At 38.4% G+C, this 21,239-nt stretch overlaps 1 protein-coding gene across 3 annotated transcripts in view; it reads left to right on the top strand.

Moving 5' to 3' along the window:
* The window catches only part of MYO1E (myosin IE), an 82,857-nt gene that overhangs the window by 56,405 nt on the left and 5,213 nt on the right, over positions 1-21,239 (top strand). For all 3 annotated transcript variants that reach the window (XR_010614727.1, XM_065688826.1, XM_065688827.1), the window contains 9 exons: positions 3,966-4,064; positions 6,962-7,106; positions 10,871-10,985; positions 11,682-11,851; positions 12,301-12,446; positions 16,812-16,958; positions 18,125-18,282; positions 19,077-19,169; positions 20,515-20,719. Coding sequence is in view for 2 of the 3 variants with exons in the window: in XM_065688826.1 (XP_065544898.1) it covers positions 3,966-4,064; positions 6,962-7,106; positions 10,871-10,985; positions 11,682-11,851; positions 12,301-12,446; positions 16,812-16,958; positions 18,125-18,282; positions 19,077-19,169; positions 20,515-20,719 (1,278 nt within the window). In the remaining variant the exon portion in view is untranslated. The remainder of the gene's footprint in view (positions 1-3,965; positions 4,065-6,961; positions 7,107-10,870; positions 10,986-11,681; positions 11,852-12,300; positions 12,447-16,811; positions 16,959-18,124; positions 18,283-19,076; positions 19,170-20,514; positions 20,720-21,239) is intronic.

Below are 21,239 nucleotides of genomic sequence, written 5' to 3'. Positions count from 1 at the left end.
AGTTTCATTAGCCAAGTCTTTAAAGAGAAGTAATTAGAATACCGTATCAGGTGGTTATATAGATGTTGAATAGATGTGTAAATTGTCATTTTGGTTTATCACATCTGGTTTAAGGCATCTTCATATGGTGCTTTATAGCATTTTTCTATTTGAAAAAAGATGATCAGTACAGTATCTATACTATGCAAGGTCCTAATATAGGTAACTTTTATGTTACTATATACTTTTTGTATTGGCAAAAGTGCTGATAAAGCACGTGGTTATTTTTATCACAATGAAACAATTTGCAAAGTCTGATGAAAAGCATTCTTGACCAAATCAACACCACACCGGAATTTGCTTCCTGCCATTTGGCATGCAGGCTAGCACAATTACATGCAGATGCAAAGCATTTACAGAAGCTACAATTGGGACTGAGCTTGAACGTGTCCTTTAGATTTTGGCAGTAAATGTAGACAGTCTTTCTCTCCTCTTACCTTTCCACCCCTGAAAATTCTACTATGCAGCACTTGGTTTTCCACTGACATGGGGGACCAGAGGAGGAAAAGAAGTTACCCTGGAAAAAAGTGTGTCTAAAACTTTTAACTGGAAGTTGAGGAGCTTTTAAAATCAATCATTTACATATCGTAAAAGAGGCCTGTTATTGTGGAAGGTGTTGCTAGGAAACCAGTGAAACAAGCAAACAATAACCTAGTCCAGAGAAAAGGCCAGCTTTCAGGAGATCCCTTTTGGAGCAAAACTGGGCAAGGTTTCTTCTTGTATTCCCATAATGAGGGCAATATTAGTTATCAGTAGCTGCTGCACTTGCCAAGTGAAATACAAAGGATTATATGCTATCAAACTCAGACACAAATGGAAGTTGTTCTTATAATGGTAACCCTTCACCCCTGTTTCAAAATCCTAACGTTCTCTCCCATTTCAAGCTATGATTTCCCCTATAGTATACTGGGATCTCACCTAGGATACATTTGTTATTAGTGACATATCTGGGGAAAAGAATTTAGATGCATATGGCAACACAAGCTTAATTTTGTTGTGTTGTGATTTTACTGTGAGATAGTTCCATGCTCAGGGAAACACAAAATGTGATGTTTTGCTGAATGGTGGTTTATGGGTTTTTTGTTTTGTTCTGTGATCACATAATGCTGTATCAAACAGTGCGACAGGAGTAGTATATCTAATCTGCTCATTAGTAACATGTTACTAGACTGTGAAAATACTACTGGAAAAGGGAAAAAACCCCTACATAAAGGCTGTTTTCCTTCATGCTCGCAGCTTTGTACCACTGAAACATAGACCTTGTGTAATATCTAAACTTTGCGTAAGACCTTAATTATTCCAAAAATTGGGGTGTTCTTGAAATGTTTTTGTTCGGGTCCTGGCACAGCCATTTGGACTTGTATTCAAAATTGCTGCATTAGCTGAATTCCCAGACCCTGACCTGCTTGAGGTTGATGCCTGGAGGGAGATTTTCACTGTCTTTTCTCAGAAAGAGAAGGGAAAAAAACAGGAAAGTGTCTCAAATTCTCTATTGCTGGACAGTAATACTGGCAGGACAGTAAGAAAATGGGAGTAATACTGTTTCTCCAGTGCATTATTCCAGATGTGAAGGCTATAAACAGGAAAATGTATTTTTGTCCACCAACTTTCTACTGTACCAGAATTCTTGGAGCTGGTACAAAATACTTTATTCCTTGAACACAGCAAGATTAAAACATGGAATATTCTTTACTATAAGCTAAAAGAGCAGTATCACTTATGATTTAGTAAAATTCCTCTCAAAATGTTCTTTAAAAAGCATTAACTGAACGGCTTCTGTCATTTGTAGCATGGGATTTCAAAAGTTTTTTTCCTTAATACTATGAATCATGTGAAAAGAATGTCTCAACCAAAAAATATATCAATGGGCAATGCACTTTGTACTGAAATTTAATATCTCAAAATAGCATGGGAATAGCATTGAATCAACAGAGTTTGTCAGGTGTCCCTGCCCTTTCCAAGCAGGGTGGAGCTGGATGATATTTAAGGTTCCTTTCAACCCAAAACCTTTTCTATGATTCTATAATTCAAAAAATCTTTGTAAAATCAGAGGAAAAGCAAGCAGAAAAATTGAACAGCTCCTTACAGGCTCACTTGTTTTGATTATGTATAAAGAAGTGCTCTTTAACATACTGTCTGTTAAACTTGCAGGACTAAAATCTTAACAACTCTTACATTTCTGACTGAAAGCTAAAGCTTCTCTAAGTTGCCCTGTAAAAGAACAGCAACAGAAGCCCCTGAACACCACATTTCTGTGTTAAAAACAGGCACTGCCTCTTCCAGCCTGACTTAGATGAGGAAATTAAAGAAATGCAAGCAGCAAGAGTCATACATTAAGGAAGCTAACTGAAATTCTTCAAATTTCCAAGCATTAAATTGCTAGCTGTAACTAGCCAGTTATGTAAGAAGCAACATGAAATAGTGTACTGCAGCTCTAGAAAGAGGAATAGGTACCAAAAGGCAGCTTTTTCGCTGTTTTCTTGCTTTGAGATTCATGGCAACATACTTGTTCCCCAGTTAGAACCAAAATGAATCTGTCTTACATGAGGGAACTGTAATGGCCTTGGGATAATGCTGTTTCAGTTCACATGTGGCGCTGTCTCTCCATATCTGTTAACATTTTCTACGGGACAGGTACCAGCTCTGCTTTTGTTTGTAATTTCAGTATGCCATGATCAAGCTTACCAGACATGCTTCAGCCAATCCTGTGCCTCCTCAAATCCTTCCTTTGCAGCACGGTAAAATTAGGGGGAATGCTAGCTTTTCGTGACTGTACTGGCCTCGCTGTCTTCTCTCCCATTCTTCATGTCATGAAAGTCTGGCGTCTGTGTTGCTGGTTTTGGGCTTCCTAAACAAAGATAACAGGGTCTTGTTTAGAAAGGAGACATTGTTTATTCTGTGCAGGGTGCTCGGTGGAAGTCCCCACAAATTAAGCACACGGATGATTGTAACTTTAAGCTATTTATGCATACTGACAAACAAACAAATCGGTGTCCATTGGTTGGGAGTTACATAATTTGTTCATTACTTAGTATTCCACCGTGTATTGGTTAAAAGTGCCTCTGGCCTCTCATGCTAATCAGGCACCATTCTTGGTCTCTCTTCTCTCAAGTCAGTTGTTATGCTGCTCCCTGCCAAGATTACCTTTTACCTAACCATTGCCGATTTTCTTCTGGATAGTGATCCAAGGGTTGGGGCCTGATGTTCCTTGTTACTACTTCTGACTCATTGCCCAGAGAAGCAGGATGGATGCTCTTTGTTTAGGGAAGTCTTTGTATGTTATCAGTCATCAAGATTAGCATCGTTATCAGTTCTGAACTACTGAGTGGATTATGGTTCTTTCTCAAAGTGCCACAAGTATCATCTGGGGCTTTCCCCAGCCATCAGATTTGATCCTTTCTCCAGAACTACCAAAAAAGAGCTGCTGTTGATGTTTGAGCTATGTATAACATGGGTGAATCCTACAATAAAAGAATATAAAACAAATTCTCATGCTCTTGGATACCAGCTATGTAATTGTATAGGTAGTAGTTACTTGGCCTTTTATGGGTAATAATATTAGTTAAGAAATTTATAATATATATATTTATATATAACATATATTTATATATAATATATAATTTATATATTTTTATATATATAATAATATTAGTTAAGAAATTAGGAGATGGTAAATTAAGCTAGGAAAAAATACTAAGGTGAACTTGCTACATTTATTTTGGTAATATAGTCTACCTGCCTTGAATATTTTTCTTACCATGCACTGTGCATGGTAATGTGCAAAACCAGATTCACATACCTGTGCCTGCATTTTAGAAGTCAGTAAGTAATGTAGTAAACATGCTACAGACTTTTAAGAATACCTCAATCCACAAATATGGTGAAAGGAAATGGATTGTAAATCTTGCACTGTTTTTTGTCCACAGGGTCAAACATCAAGTGGAATACTTGGGTCTGAAAGAAAATATTCGAGTAAGAAGAGCTGGCTATGCCTACAGGCGTGTTTTCAAGAAGTTTTTGCAGAGGTAATACTCCTTTAGAAGTATTGCAGTGTAGTTATTTATATCGTGAGGACAGTTTAAATCCCTTTTCTTCATGATCTTCAAGCTCAGACGTATCAACATGAATGTGCTTCAGGTTGCATTGTTTCACACATACTGTTGCTGAGACAGAATAACTTGTGCTAAATGTAGCCTCCACAGTTGAACACTGATTATGAGGGCTGTGCAGGTCTAGAAATCCACCCAAGAGGTCTGTACAAAGGAAAGCTATATGGTACTTTTGAATGATAAATAGATTTATGTACTTCGCTTCATACACAGAGGTCCACAGGCAACTAAAACCATTCTTTATCTAATTCATCCATCTCTTTTGAATTATCTTGTTAAATTTAACATTTTTATGAATAAAAATCTTCCCACAACCTTTTCCATTCACAGTTCCCTAGCATCCAGAACAAGCTCTATTCTGATACCCTAAGTCAGTGTGAGTAAAAGTGGGCTGAGGCATGGGATGGACAGGAAATGCATGCTTGTACACTTGTTTTCATTGGGTGTTCCTTGGCAGCTCCATAGAAGTGGAAGTTTCTGTGCTGAATAGACTTTTATGTGCAAAATTTACATTTGCATGCAGAAAGCCCCAGTCACTGAAAAGGCCTATGTGTTTCAAAGCATAACCAATCTGAAAGCTGAACTCCATACTCCCATATTTGGACAATGAGACCTAACTGCTCCCTGTGAATTTACCATAGATAATTTTTGGGGGCAGTCATGATTTATATTTTTCAGAGGCATTTTAATAACACATTTAATAGTGGTGCTGAAAGAGCAAATTGCACAAGCTTGAAAAAGCTGGACACGGGTAGTGACATGACCGGTTTAATGGGAAGCATGCACAAGTACATTAGAGTAAAAATGCTATTTCTGAGCGGCAGTGAACAAGGATAGAATATTCACATTATGAAATTGTGAAACACTTAACTGGTGCATGCTATAGAACACTCATTTCTTCTGCCTTATAGTCTTGTTACACCAATGAATGTATGAAGTTAGAGTTTACGAAAAATGAGCCTTTCAAATCTATTCTTATATGTTCAATAGCTTTCCTATATTAAAAGGTCTTAAGTCATGTTTTTCCCTGTGACCCCCTTCATGGGCCAGAAGATGTAGGAATGGATTTGTAACGTGCTGAAAGGTAATGTCAGATTCTGTTGTGTGGAAGGTAGCAGTTTCAATGCCTTTAACAACATCAGCTTCTTTAAATTCAGACTTGCTTAGAACCACCTATGCAACTAAGCTATTGGCAGTACATGGTGAACCTGCAAAAAAAGCTGTTAAATAAGCTGGGAGTTACTTTAACTAACAACTCCTTATGGGCTGCATCTGTTTATCCCATAATACTTGATAAATAACATAAATGTGTAAGTGCATACATTGTCTGTAAACATAGATCTGTAAAATACTTCTATATTTGAGATAGTATAAGAGCAACTTTGTTACACCACCATGCATAGTACCGAAAACCAGATTTGAACACAATAACATCAGTAGACCCTTTTGAATCCTACTGAATTATTCATAAGTTAGCTTTCTCTTTTCATATAGTTGTTATTCAGAGATGTTTGGGTTTTGTGATACATTCCTTTTTGGTATTTTTTGTTGCATGGCATTTATTTAAGCTGCATGACACTTCATGCTTTCTGGTTAGATAACGTTTTAGATATGACAAGAATGAGTAATGAACATTCCCTTAATGAATTTTCTAACAATTCCTTTTGTGATTTTTTTTTTTTAATATATTATATTAGGAGCTGCCTACATGTTCCTAAGAAACAACTTGGAAATACAATAAACTGAACTCCATACTTTATAACTTTTTTCATTAGTTGAATAGTTTTACTAATAAGCATGATTTAATTTATATAACTCAAGTAAGCTTAAGACATTAAAAAAAAATGTCAAAGAACATAAAAGATATGGGGGAGAAATTTGTTACAACATATTTAGCTGTTCTCCAGTCTCATTGTCAAAGGAATCTAAATAGCTGCTGCTAGAGAAGTTAATTATCTGTAGACAACTGAAGCAGCTAAAGCCCATCAGTGTTCCTTGGCAGGCAGTGGAACAAGGCAGATTTGCAATTCCAGCCTGGCAGTTCCAAAAGCCCATGTTCAGACTGAAAAAGTGGAGAGTTCAAAAGGGGCTACAACCTGGCAGCCACCTCAGTTTCAAGGCTGAAAAAAATGTCATGAGGCAAAAGACTTTGACATGAGTCAAAGACATTATCATAGCACTTCCCTGCCTCCTCCTCATACCCTTTGGGTGGTCAGTTCCCAGTGTTCCTTCTAGGTACCACCAACATCACTGTATCTTTCCTCTTGCACCAGAGGTCAAGCCAAAGGCTTTCAGGGATAAAGCCAGGAGTGTCTCCTTTCTAAATACAGACCAGCTGTTGAACAAGTGGATAGGAGCATGAGCTGGAAACTTCCTTGGAAACAAAAAAGGACTTTGTAAGAATAAGACAGAGAAGGCTTGAGTGGGAAATTTGCCACATACTTGGGAACGAATCCGGAATAGCAGTGATGTAGGTACTTAAATCTGAATCATAATAAGTCATTGCTAATATATACCCTTGCCATAGACTTAAGGAGGTCACAGCAGAACTTTCTGTAATCAACTGTTGCAGTCACCAAATAGTAACTTGGCATCTGGAAATGGGAGACTTCTGGGCACTGTTGTCTCCTCGTTGCACTTGTTTGGTCTTGCTGAACAAGTAACATCTTAATACTGTGCATCTTCCCACGTTCCAGGCTTCTGTAAGTCCTGGCAAAATTGTCAGCCATACACCCAGGGCAATACTGACAAAGTCAGTGGTATTCTGCAGCTGTTTGACACCAGGTTTTAATCTCTTCTCCTTGGTGGTTAAGGTACGCCATTCTGACCAAGGCAACTTGGCCTTCCTGGAAAGGAGATGAGAAACAAGGAGTTCTCCACCTGCTTCAGTCAGTCAACATGGATCCTGACCAATACCAGCTTGGGAAATCCAAAGTCTTCATCAAAGCTCCGGAGTCCGTAAGTGTGGCAGAACCTGAATCTTTAAAATATCAAACTCTTTTGCTGAAATAAAAGGCGTGCACACTCCAAAGCTGACATGGTATCTGCTAAGGTGGAAGAAGCTTAAGAATGTAAGTAGGGCTGAGCCAGTCTGTCACGGGAGCCTCAAGGTTGTTCTAGGCACTTCCATAACTGGTACAGTTCATAAGAACCCTGTGTGGTTTTTAAATGAATGCGAAGAGCTTTAAATGCATCAAGAGGAGGAGATGGGATATGAAGATGCTTTGGTGTCAGGTCACACATGGTAACTTTCTGTCAGAGAATCTGTCATATGAAGGAATATCACAGCATGGAAGAATACCCATGATAGTTAGCTCAAGAAAATAGGTCCTCTTCTCAGTACAAGAACTACTGATGAAAATAGAATAGCCACCAGTTAAGTAAGGATATGTTATGCATCATTGCATCAGTGCTCCAGGATGACAGCAATTTGTAATCCCATTTAAAGAACTTTAGAGGCCTCATAAGGCTGTTTTTATCATGTGACTGCTAACTTGCACAAAATCTGCTCAAGAAAAGTTTTCTTACATCACTGTTCAGAAAAGTTGTCAAGGAGAAACTGTGCTCTACTTGCCATCATGTATTCCTTATTTATTGGGAGCAGTCGGGCTTAGTTTATATAGCATATCTTGCATTTGAGCATTAGGTGGCTTCTTGCTGCTTTACCTGAAGTTACATATCAAAATAAAACCAGAACACTTCTACTGCCATAATCACACGGTAACATATCTGTTAAAGGGAAAATGATAAAGCTTCTCCAAGGTGTAACAGAAATTGTGTCATTTCTACCATGAATAGGGTAAGATAGTATCATCTCTGTTCAGGAGTAATGGGACTTTACCTAGAAAGGTAACATATGAAGACAGAAGGCCGTCCAAGAGACAGGTTTACATGGTAAAGCATGTAGTGTTCAAGAGGTAGGTTATTAGAATACCTAGGTGCATTTTGGCAGAGCAGGAAATTCTAGTATAGGATTAATCCTACTTAGTCATTGCAAGCAACACCTTAGCTAGCCCATTAGGAGGAATTATGAGCTTCATCTGCTTTTCTCTGTAGCACTGGCCATGATTAATCTCCTAAGATTATTGTGGCATTCTGTCTAGCAAAGTTGGCATGATAACTTTGGACATTAGTGGATGTCTGTGTATCTCTTCTTGTGGCATTACAGTTGTGACTTCTAGTCCTTTACTGATGACCTGAAGTTTATTATAGGGTGGTAACAGGTACACATTGAGGTCAAGTATCTGTTTGAATTAATACAGGCAACTTAGGTGCTTGTAATTAAAAGGAACCAGTATTAGTAATTTAAGCAACATCTTCCATTCTGGTTTTCAGTATTTTACACTGTAGCAAACCAGATTTTCTTGTTTTCACTGTGAAATTATTTGCATCCATGCTGTTCATTGTGATAATTACAAACCAAATACAATCTCAGTTTAGGAGATATATAACTAAGAAGAGAAACTAAAAAAAAATCAGTGTGATGGCTGTTCCTCAACGTTTTGCTACTTTGTTGGTTTGGTTTGGTTTTTTCAGAGAAAGAAATTAACTTATTTGCTGGTGTCTTGTCTTCTGTTGAATAGCTAGGTGGCAAGTGCTCACCTAGGATTGATGGATTCACTCTGAAATAATCAAAACATTAATCTTCTGTTCCCCAGTATTATATTCTACTAGGTTGTTTCCCATTTACTCTGAAATAACCAAAACATTCATCTTCTGTTCCCCAATGTCATATGCAACTAGGTTGTTTCCAAGAGAAATAAATTGTTTTCTAGAGGATGCACATTCCCATTCTAATGCATTTTTTTAATGCTAAGTCCTGGTTGCATGTGTATGCCATTTAATGGCGTATCTGTGAGTTCTGCTGAAGGGCTGTCCTGCAGGTTGAGGCAACACGAGGCTTGACTGGAAATAATAAAACTTTTTGGGGTCGCATTATTGGTTTAATGTAAATGTTTTAATTTACTGTGCGTGTTTTCTTTCAAAATTATTTTTTAAGAGCCATGAAATCCGTTTTTAAGCAGGTACTGAAAATATTCTGGGCCTTTTTCATTTTAAGTTGAAAAAAGCTTCTATGAGCTGAATTATTCTACATCTTTATTTATATGTTCTTGTATCAAAGACAGTCATCTATCATATTGTTGAAGTATTGGCTTAGGGTTATGTTCCTTTGGAGATAAATAATCTTTCAGATGGTAAATGATGACTTTTGTACCACCAGAAAGCACCTGGTGCTGTTTCACCTGTTTTGGTTAATCAGATGAGGATGACTTGTTTTGCTTGAAAGTGTGAGGGGAGGATTTATAATACATTTTAAGAACCACATTTTAAGTGTTTTTATTGAACTTCCTCAATTACCTTCAGCTGCAGGTGATAAGACTGTTTTAACTAGAGATTTTGTAATTAGCAGTATTGCTAGAGAAATAAATGGGGAGTGCTCACAAGAGATTACATTGATATTGTTACTGTAACCTGAATTGTGCAAGGGCTTGATCATGCCATTGCTGAAGCTGAGGAGGCTTTTTTATCAGGAGCACTCAAGCCTGTGCTGAAACCCCATCTAGAGCTTGTGTGTTTGGGAAGAGATTTTTTTTTTTTTTTTTTTTTGAGTAAACTTGCTGTAGATGGAGAGTTGCCAGCTGTGAAATAAGGTTTTATGGGTGGCAGAAAGGAGGCTCCTTTGTTTACATTTCCATTAAATGCCTGAATAAATAACTGTTCCGAGAGCAAGTGAGGTTCTGCGGAAATGGTTTGCACTAGATCAAGTTTCCTCTTTAAGATCAATATGAACAAGAGTATTTTTCTAGATTTGCATGGTTTAGGGCAGCAAATTAGAAAAAGGACCCTAAAGGCAAGGTTTGCTTCTTGATATACCTGGTTTTACTGATTTTATCTCTTGAAAGCCAGAAGAAAAGTCCTTGTAAATGACACAGTAGAGGGAAATAATTTGCAACAGTCATTTCTGTGGTCTGATTTAGTACTGTAATTGTTAGCCAAATGCTTGTGCTGATGAGACAAGAAAACATTTAACTAAAAGTAAGTAAGAGGCTATAGAAGTTGCTAATGGATTCAGTTTACATTTTTTTTAGTTGACCTGGGAAATTCTCAAAACAGGGGATGCACATTCCGTTTCTGTTTCGATTAATCAGCATTTTCTCTTGAATTCTGACAATAATTTACACCTAAAAATCTTTTTCTGTCATAGTGAATTTTAAGATCACAGCTGTAAATCATGAAGCCAGCTGACAAACTTCTTTTTGGAAAAGAATGGAGCCAATGGACATGAAAGTAGGAAGTTCAGACAGGGAAAAAAGTTGCATGTGAATACAGTGTGTTGTGCTACAGATCGCACAGATTCCCATAGACATGGTAATACTCTAACAAGAGAAATATGAATTTTGGAGAATGAGAAGATGGAGGCTGGATGGAGGCCCAGAGGAGAACCTTGAGTTGTACCATAGAATATTTCAGGGCTTCCTTTTCTTTCATCATTAGATATCAAGATTAATGGATAGACTGGTAAAAGCTAGAACCACTCGAGCATCAGATTTTGCCCAGAAAAGGTTACCTTAACATTCTGATCTCAGAACCCATAGTTGTGGTAGAGGCACCAGCTTGGATCTAGAGTGAAATGCACGGGAAGGTTGTTGAAAGTAAAATACAGCTTTTTCTTGACCTTTTTATATGAAATGCTTGACCTGTCCTCCTGTCTCTTTGTACAGCTGTTTTTGTTAGAAGAGATGAGAGAGAGAAAGTATGATGGGTATGCCAGAGCCATCCAGAAGGCATGGAGGAAATATGTGGCCAGGAAAAAATACGTACAGATGAGAGAAGAAGGTAGGTCATAACTGCTGATGACAGATACTTCACGCATGATTCTAGGAGAGAGTGCCATGAGAGATCAAGGAAATATCTCCCTCTCTATAGAGCAAGCCATGACATTGCAGATGACTGTCTAGGAATGATTGCAAAGTGTTGGACCCCTAAGATACCACTAAAGAGGTTGGCTGCTCTGCATGCATGAATTTCTTGGGCTACCCAGTGTTTTGCTCTGAAAACAAAGCCAGACTGATTAGGACATTGATCAGAGATGTTCCTGGGGAAGTGAAAAAGGAAAAGCTTCCCACAGTTATACAGGACTTAGATGGTCTGTAGATGATACAGATTATTCCGAGGACTGTAATGTTTAATTGCATACGTGACCTGGATTACATGAATGAACAACGTTCTGGGTTCAGGAGAGCTAGTTTTAATTTCTAGCAGTGCGAAATTCTTTAGTTGCTGAAGTGCTCCTGATTCACCAGACTTGATGAGCTTGCTAATGGTATATTTCATTAGGAATGGATTTAATAATTACATGGATCATTATATAGAAGATTGGTAATAGTGCTTCATTGTTTTTTTCCATATTATAAACAATTTGGTTATGACTTCTTCCCAAAAAGTTCTGCTTGAAACAGTTGGCTCTTTGAGATCATGAGTTTAGAAAATTCAGTAAATACTATTAATCAATGTTTATTTTTGGTATTTAAGCTTCAGATCTATTGCTGAACAAGAAAGAGAGAAGACGGAACAGCATTAACAGGAATTTTGTGGGAGATTACATAGGCATGGAGGACCATCCAGAGCTACGCCAGTTTGTGGGCAAACGAGAGAAGATTGATTTTGCAGACACTGTAACAAAATATGACAGACGGTTTAAGGTAGGTTTAAGAGCAGTATCCACTAATAAGTTCATTAGGGAGTTGCAGATAGCACTACCATCCTTTAATGGAAACTCCATCATGTTAGTGTCATACCATCCAGGATTCCAGCTTGAAAAAATGGAATCCAGTGGAATATATGGAAGCAGCTACACCCTTGTGATTGGAACATTGCCAGCGTTAAACCGGTGTCCCAGGATGAAGGCTTTATGGGACTTGCTGGACAGAAAACTACATTAGTTAGGAAATGGGGAACAAAGCTACTGTCCTGTGCAATCTTGACTGAGGTTGTGTGATTAATCCCATCAGTATTATCTTTTTTTTTTTCCCACTTGAACCAAATACTAACAGTATTGCCCAAATCACAGTACATTGTGTATCTTTGGAACAGCATCACATTAGTGCATTGATCTCCCCACGCTATGTATTCAAACAATTTTGTGTTCCAGACTGTGAAGCGAGATCTTGTCCTCACTCCAAAATGCATATACCTGATTGGGCGTGAAAAGATAAAGCAGGGTCCAGAGAAAGGCCAAGTTAAGGAAGTCTTAAAGCGAAGGATGGAGGTGGAGAGAATTCTTTCTGTTTCTCTAAGGTCAGTACCTTGAAAATGTCTTTCCATTGACACAGAAATCTGTGTAGGATGGGGGAAATAAATTGGTTGATGGAATGTGGATTTCTTAAGCTGTATTAATTGAATATTGTAAACAAAGAAAGCTGAAGCTTGAGTTTTTTCCAATTCCAGCCCTCGTAAGTGTGCTATAGCAATAGATGTTTATAGCCAGCCACACAAACATTTTCTGACTAGTTGTTAAAATGTTTCATTTACACTGGGTCTCACCAGCCTGGTGCATCCCCAAAACTTATTTTGTGATGCATATGTTCACCATGTACAAGCACATTCTATAAAGTTATGGCTCAAGCTTTTATCCCAGAAATAATTCTTACTTATAGAAGTTCATCTTGTACATGTCCACTGCCCCCTAAAGGGGTGTTATCTCACTGGTGAGCTACTAAACTATTTTTTTCTAGTTGGATTTCACATCACTTCTGTTGACTGAATGGTGTCCACACAGAGCAGATAAACCCAGTTAGGTGAGCAAAACCAGAAAGAAACTGCCCATAAGACCAGTGTATTCTTGCCTATATCATTTCATCCTTTTGAAGATGACTGAACAAAGCCTCTGGATACCTCTGCATTTGTTATTACAGTTTATCAGTGCTGTTAGCTGAGTGTCATTTAGTACAAAATGATACAGATCCATGGCAAGAAATGTACTTTAAATATTGCAATAAATAACTATAAGTCCAAAGTTGAGTTTATTGATAGCTACTGCGGAGGTTTTTTTAGTATATGCTTATAAAATGTTCCCATTAGCATAGAAATCCTGTCACTGACATTATCCAGTACTTCAAAACAGCAGATTTCATTTTTGCAGAAGGCTTCACAGCCATTTCAAGATTAGGGGAACATCTGTAAGATGTGTCTGCTCACTGTACCATTTTCAAGACCTGTTGTTTATTTATCATACATTTTTATAAGGAAAGCTGCAACAAAACTGTAGTAGATCTAGCTTAAAGATGGGAGCAGAACCTGTCTTTGTAGTTTCCCAAAGTCTGGACTGTGTGCTGTGCAAACCTTGAACAGATTGTAGCCAGACGCTTGAGTTGGGCCTGTAGCATTCCAAAGGCATAGTCACATTGAGTCAGCTAAAAGAACAGCTGCCTACCAAGTTAGTGAAAGCTGTTACACTCCTCTCACATGTCAATAGCAGTTCCACAGAACCTTCAGAAGCAAAAGCAAATATGTTTTGTTCAGGAGAAATACATATATTATGTCCAATAATATTTTGAACCTAGTTTATTGATTTTATTTTGTTGTAAAAACCACCTGGTTTTGCATATGCTAAAAGCAAGCTATCAAACTGTCCAGGTATTACTCCAAAACCAAACCCTTAAAAACCTATGGAGGCAAGTGGTCTTTTCCCTATTACTGTGTTAGTATGGTCTGAGTTCAAAATGAGTCTAATCAAGGGATCTCTTAACTCTGCATTTAAGTGGTGTAGTAGTAATACAATGGTGTGGCTGCAGAGGCTGTAAAAGTTACTATTTCTCTCGAATCTGAAATAATCTTGTCTCAATGACAAGAGTTAGCACTTGTAATATTTAACACTCTACAATTAATAAAACTAGAGTGAAACCTTTTAGTACATATATTCCCTACTGTGTACTTGGAGGGGGGAGGGGGCAAACCCAAACCAACCAAACAATTTTTCATGGAATTTTTATCTGAATGGAGTTTTAGCAAAATCAATACAAAATGAAATATATTTTAAATGGGAGAGAGAGGATAACTGGATTCTTGCACTGCTATCTATCTGAACAGTATATATATAGAAACCATGCATGAATTATTGACACAAGCTTGTATTGATACACTTAGGGACAAAGGCAGAATAATTAGCACTACTGACATACATTAGCAGCAGCTAACACTTCCTAACAATTTAAATTACTAAAGAGGCTGCAATTCAAAGTGCAGATGCCCAATTTGGAATTTATTTCAAGAGCTGAGAATGACAATCCATACTCATGGAAATGTTCTTGCATTTTTAGTAACAATAAATAACTGAGCTTTTATAATTCACCTGATAAGGATTGACACAGGACATCCTAACAGTATTGTGAAGTCAGACTCTTGCCAAATCAGAAAAAGAAAGGACCACTGACTGGATAATACTTGCTGCAGATCTTGGGCTTTTCTTACAAATCTCATTCAAAGCCCTGCTGAGTCTCTAGTTTGCTTGAGGATAGGAAAGGAGGTCATACTTTTACTCTTCATAGTTCTCTTACTGCTCTTTTGAATACCAATTCGGTACATTCATAGTTTCGTACACCCTTTTCCCAAACTATGGAGAAGATTTCAGGACTTGCAAGGATATTATAAAGTACACAAGTGGTAGGTAGATTCATACTTTACCTAATGTCTCAAGTCTCTCATGTGATAGTCAAGAGCATCTCTAGTTCTTGACATGCTATGAAGCTATTTTTCATTCTGCATAGAAAGGTACTCACAGTCAGTAGCCTTCAGTAACCAGATTAGAAGTTGGAGTCAGAAAGTAAAACCTGCTTCCCCCTTTCAGATTTATAGAGTCAGCGATCAGGCAAACCACCTGGCAGAGCAAAAGGGATGAGCATGCTCGAAGTGGGAATCTGTTGACTGCTGGGTAATTAGGGACAGAAAACAGTAATGAAGGCAAACAGAACTAATGACATAGGGGTTGGGTTTGGGTTTAGTTTTTTTTTCCTGAGCTGGATGTTGAGTCAATTAACTTACTTGGAGTTACTCTGAAACACTGAAGCAATACATACATATCTAGATGTAGGTGAGATACTGGCACCTTCTTTGTGTGATGGTGGTGTTCTGCAAACTATAGTAAGAAGCTGGCTTTTAGAGACAGGTGTGTAACATGAACTTGCCCTTCACCTGACTGCCGCAGCCTTATCTCATAATGAATGTCAGTTCTAAGTCTAACAGGGTTGGGAAGGTCCATTTCTCTAGAAATGCAAATTGAGAGTGCCTTTTTCACTTACTAGGTGATATTTATTGAAATAAATTACTATTATAAAATAGTATTTTCTGGTATTAGTAATAGCAGCAGAATATTGACCAACAACATTGACAAAAGAGCAGAGAAGCTTTGGCTTCAGACTCCCTGCTGCGGAACAACCTTGAAATGGAGCCACCCATGTTCTGCCGGGAATATTTAACAGTGTTTAACTTAACTTAATGCTCCTTTCTTCAATGATTATACTCCATTTTGTGAAATATCATGCTGAGATTGATAATCATCTTGTGATAAGGTTAGGCAATTCTTAGCTCTCCATATCTGTCAAGTCTTGTGCTGTCTTTTCTTCCAGACACACATTTTCCTACACTAGATCGCTCTAAGGTGGCTGCATGGGAATATGGATGAGATATTAAGAAGTAAGGGAGGCAGAAAATTAATCTACTAGGAAAGGGGATGGATTCTAGCACAAAGAAAGGAACAGAAATATGCATGGATTTTAACTAGCTTCAAAATACAGTTGGTTTACTGTGGGATTGGCAAATTGAACCAGAGCATCCTGTGGTTGCTTATATGCTATTCAAGTCAGGAAGTAGGGGGGGCACCCATGGCCTCCATTTTCAGGTCTTACAGTTTTCTTTTGAAAGCTTTGTTTATCCTTCTTTGTGGAAAGGATGCAGAAGCAGATGGGCTCCAGTGTAGTTATAGCTAGGAAATATGCCAAGATGCTGTTCAAAGGAAGAGTGATACACATACAAAAAACCTAAGAAGCATGCTGGAACAATAGTAATCCTGGCTAGAACACAGCAGAACTTTTTAGTGTGGGGACTCTGGGAGGTCAGAAGCCAGCCTTGCCAAATTACTGATGTGGATAAAGTTCTGTGGTTTCACATCTTCACAGATCTGTGGTTTCACATCTTCAGCAGGTGTAAATAGTGGTTGATCCAAAGGTGGCAATAGAACCCAGTGTGTGGTTTGTACACTGCGTTAAACCAGTCCAAACTACAGTTAACAGGAAGTTGGAAGCTTTCATTCCCAATTTGCTTGCTTTGGGTTTCAGCCTTACTTCAGTAATCTTCAAGTTTCTAATTCACCTCTAATCACAAATTTTGCCATTATTGAAGAGATGGACTTTAATTATAATCTGAATGGTGCATGTTCTTTTGCTAACAGTTATTACTATAAAATGACTGAGTAATATTCTTGTCTCTCAGAAAGCTCCTGAAAAAAACACCAAACTTGGTCTCAGAAAGCAAGACTGCAGTTAATGTTGCTTGGACTTTGTGTTTTTAAACGTTAACCATGCGTACTCTGCAAATATCATTATAATGCTAGCTGTATTTGCTGATGAAATTTTAATGTGAATGTTACATGCTCTGATTTCTTTTTAGCACAATGCAGGATGACATTTTTATCCTTCATGAACAGGAATATGATAGTTTGCTCGAATCGGTCTTCAAAACTGAGTTTTTAAGCCTCTTATCAAAACGATATGAAGAAAAAACACAAAGAAATCTACCTCTGAAATTTAGCAATACGTGAGTTATGCTTTTTCAATGGGCTTTTAATAATAAATTGTCTTTATTCTGTCTGCCAGTATAAGTAAGCGCTAGTTGTTGGGCTCCTGACACTATGCTTTAAGATAATAAGAGGCAGCACAGTGTAAAAATTTGTATGTGCAAAGAGACCAGACTCTGCTTAGCTCATCCAAGTAATAGGTTAGGATTGTACCTGGGCCATCTCCCACTTTTCACTGTTTTTGTGCATAGAAGAGTTGTTTTTGTTCTGCTGAACACAGCATCTAGGCTCAAGGATCTTCAGCTTTGTGCTACAGAGCAGCTCTGTGCCAGCAGAGCTGTCATCACACAGCAAGGGCCAAGCCATTCACTGCACAATTAATGTGCAACCATACTGCAAGATCTCCATCTCTTCCTGTCATGAGAAGGGAGCATCCTCTTCCAAGCCCTTAACCTTGACTTAGGAGTGGAAACATAATGAGTTTGAAAGACAGTACTGTAACAATGAGACATACTGTAACAATGTGAAATGCTGATATTTCTTGTAGGGACTCTGCAGGGTGACAGAGTAATTCTAAAGGAGTTCATTAAGTAAATTATATTGGGAACATTTTTTAGAAACAAGCCTGTAAAATCTACACAGTGTTTGATGAGCATTTTAGCTGTAAGTACATGCTGGAAACTATTCCAACAAACATGTGCTTTTGTTAATACTCCTACCTGTTATGCATATTAGCAACAGCAGGTCTTGGATTTGTATGTTTGATCTGAAAAAGTGGAAGAATCAGAAAAGTTAACAGAAGGTTATTATTTTCATTTGGAAAGGATGTAGGAAGACAATTGAAGTGTGAAACATGGCTATAGTGTATACTCCTGTATGCTGGGAACACAAGGCCAGTATCAGGAGTAAAAGTTTTGTTCAAATGCTCTCTGTACACTCTGTCCTCTCTGGGGCATCTTAAGCTTCCTTGGAATAGCTGTAGCAGGGAAGTTAAAAAATTAACAAGAACATTTTAAAAAGCATGAAAGAGATGTAATCAGGCAGTTTGTCACCTGAGTCACTTGGGGAATATAGATTCTTAGTCCAAGCTTTTTATATTTCTAAGTTACCTGCTGCCAAGTGATACTGTCCTGATTTGCTGTAAGTACTTTCTGGCTTTTTATTCGTGTGTTCACATGTTTATTAGACTTGAAGTGAAGCTGAAAAAGGAGAGTTGGGGGCCCTGGAGCAGTGGTGGTTCTCGACAAGTGCAATTTATGCAAGGCCAAGGAGATATAGCTGTTCTCAAGCCAAGTAATAAGGTGCTGCAGATCAGCATTGGACCAGGGCTACCAAAGAATTCCCGTAAGTATGAATTTCCTTTAGGCATTAGTGAATGACTTAAAAATTTAGAGTGGCTGATTGTTTCCTTGCTTGCCTCTAGCCTCAGCATGTTTGTTCTTTATTATTTCTCTGTAACATTTAAATGAAGATTCAAGCTACAGATCCTAACAGTCGTGCTGGAATTTTGTTGCTTTCACTATATACCGTTTCTGAAATGCCTGCAGTTCTTTGCTTTGTGGCAAAAGAAATGAGGGCATTTAATTGTGTGACATAGTACAAATGACACAATTAGCCAAGTATTTTGGTGAGGAGTCTCTGACTCTGCTGAGCTCCTGCAGTTCCTACAGTCTAGCTGATGAAGAAAGGTCTAAATCAGGACAGAACAGGTTGTGATAGGAGGAAAGGCAGCGTCTGTACATCACCACAGATTGAGCTGCAAGTACACCAGCCTCTGGAGTTAAGTGTCCTGCCTTTTTCTCATACTAATTTCTGATTAGAAACAGTATAGTCCAAAGTACCGCTGTGCCAGCTACCCATGGTTTACAAACAAGTTCATAAAGCTAACAGTCTTTTGCACCTCATTTACTGCAGTCTTGAGATAGCTTTACTTTATATTCTGTGGCTGAACTGGATCACAAAAGGGAGAGTATGCCTAGGTCATCTTTTTTGCACCTAAAGCTGTAGAACAGCCTGGCCAGTGCTGTACGTTTCAGATTCGTTGTTGCTGAAGATCAGCGCTTTCTGATCAGAGTACGGGTCAGGCAGCCAGAAGGACTTACCCTTAGATAATTAAATGTTTGGATTTTCTTTTTCAGGTCCTACTAGACGGAACCTTACCCAAAGTAGAGGGTATTCCAGTAGGTCTCAAAGTCAGACTTACCCTATGAGAGCTGCACCACCTCCTCCTGGTAAGTCCTCTTAGCCTCAGGCAAAAACAAAATTCAGGTTTTCACTTTACTCTTGTCATCTGGCAATTTTTTTACACGTCAGATCCTAGTAAAGGCTTAAAATCCTCTTTAAAAGATCCTGTCAGCAAAACTTAAATTGTAGGCATTGTTTGAGCATTGTATTGTTTGAGTCAGCAGACAGACAAACTGCTGTTCCACCAGAGATGTCATGGATGCTGGCATTTTCAGCCACTTAATGCAAGACATGGAATCTAAACCTTACCCCTTAGCCTTCTCCACTTTCAAGGGTAAAAATTATACACTTATCAAGTCATAGACAGTGCTTTGCAGTGAAACTGCTTTCAGTGCCAGTAAACAATAGAATGTGATTTATGCCTCAGTTGTCCCACCCTGATACGTAACTTTTGTGTATGCTAAAGGCTAAGATGTATCAGCTGTGCCAGTGAGCAGCATGGCTTTTTCTGCGTGGGATTGATGTCATTAGGGTGTTTCACTTCTGCTCTTGAGAGATGTGATTAATTTAGCCTGTGAAGTCAGAGGGGATAACAATATTCCATTGACAAAACATTCCCCAAGTAGTTTCAGTTTTTTTGGTTTTTTTTTTTTTTTTTTACTTATGCTTCCAGAATACTTTGAGTCAGCTGCTGTTTACTGAGAAGCACAATGCTAATGGTGTGAGCTGGGTGTGCAACCAGTCTTGGTTACCAAATTAACTAGACAGTTCCCGATCCTCACAGCTGTAACAGTCAAACTAAGGACTGCGTGGTCTGCAAACAACTGCTTGTAGTAAAGTGGGAAATTACTACAGTTGAGAGTTAACCTCTCTGTGAACACAGACAGCAAATATTCATACAGGGTGAGTTAAAGCAAGGAAAGTCTGTTCTAATACTTTCAGCAGTTCCATAGCTAGGTGAAAAAGCCAAACATTATTTGAAGAAGCCTTGTGCCTGCAGGGACTGCTCAGACTTGCCTTGTGTAGGTAAGGTAGTTCAGATGTAAATTTACACACATGTCCAAGGCACCAGTGGATACCCATTCCTGCAGTATGGCCTTCCGTAATCAAGTATCTCCCAATGCTTATGACATGTCCTTACCAGACATCTTCTCGCTTGTAACATCCAAGGCACATGTCTCTAACTTGAGCACAAGTCCATGAAGACGTGAAACAAAAATAGATTGCCAGCAGACTACAAACTGTGTCTAAATCAACATTGTTTTAAAGTACCTCTATAGCTGGGTCTCACTGACAGCCAAATCTGACAGCTGAGCCATCAATACAAGGAGAAGGTTACCTTTACTGAGTTACAGTTTGGAGTGGATGTGTTCACACTTTATTTACTTCTAGGTCAGCAGCAAAATGGAGTAATAAATCCCCCACAGTTTGTAGCACTTCCCCATGCCCCAGGAAACCAGCGGGCCAGTCAGAAAAACCTGTATACAAATATGACACGTCCAGCTTTACCACGGCAACTGTCAGGAGGATCAGGCAAGATTTCACAGCAACCAGAAAGCCTGGATTTCTTGAAAGTACCTGACCAAGGAGCAGCTGGGTAAGATTTTACATTAATCTGAGAAAAAGGTGTCAATTTTTGTAAACAGCTTTAAACACACAAACTGACTTACATCTGACTCACACTGTGTACAGAGATGACCAGATTGTGCTACTGAGCTGTATGTATTCTAAGGTATCATCATCTTCCATAGGATTTAAAAATGCATATTCCATCATAAGCCTTTAGGAATGAAGGTGAGCCAGTTCTAGTTAATATCTTAAATTTGCCTGGTAACTTTCAGTTAAGGGTATTAAGACAATTAGCAAAGTTTGACTAGGCCTTCTTTCCCTCTGGTGTGCAGATCATGAACAGCAGGGTTTTGTGGCAGTCTCATGCCCAGAAATGCTGGCTAATAGTCTTTTTGTTCCACCTTTGATTCTAGACTCATATACCAGAATTGTAATCCCTTTTAAGGAGGAAGGCTTGGCATGACAGTCAAGATTATTTTAGCATCATTTGGACTTCTAAGCTGCAGCCTTCCAGAATATGCTCCCAAGACAATCCTACAAGGTTTATG

The sequence above is a fragment of the Lathamus discolor genome, chromosome 8 (assembly GCF_037157495.1).
Source record: "Lathamus discolor isolate bLatDis1 chromosome 8, bLatDis1.hap1, whole genome shotgun sequence".
In the NCBI taxonomy this organism is placed as follows: Eukaryota; Metazoa; Chordata; class Aves; order Psittaciformes; family Psittacidae; genus Lathamus; species Lathamus discolor.
Note: the sequence above shows the minus strand (reverse complement) of the source record. Positions and strands in the feature narration are given on the sequence as shown.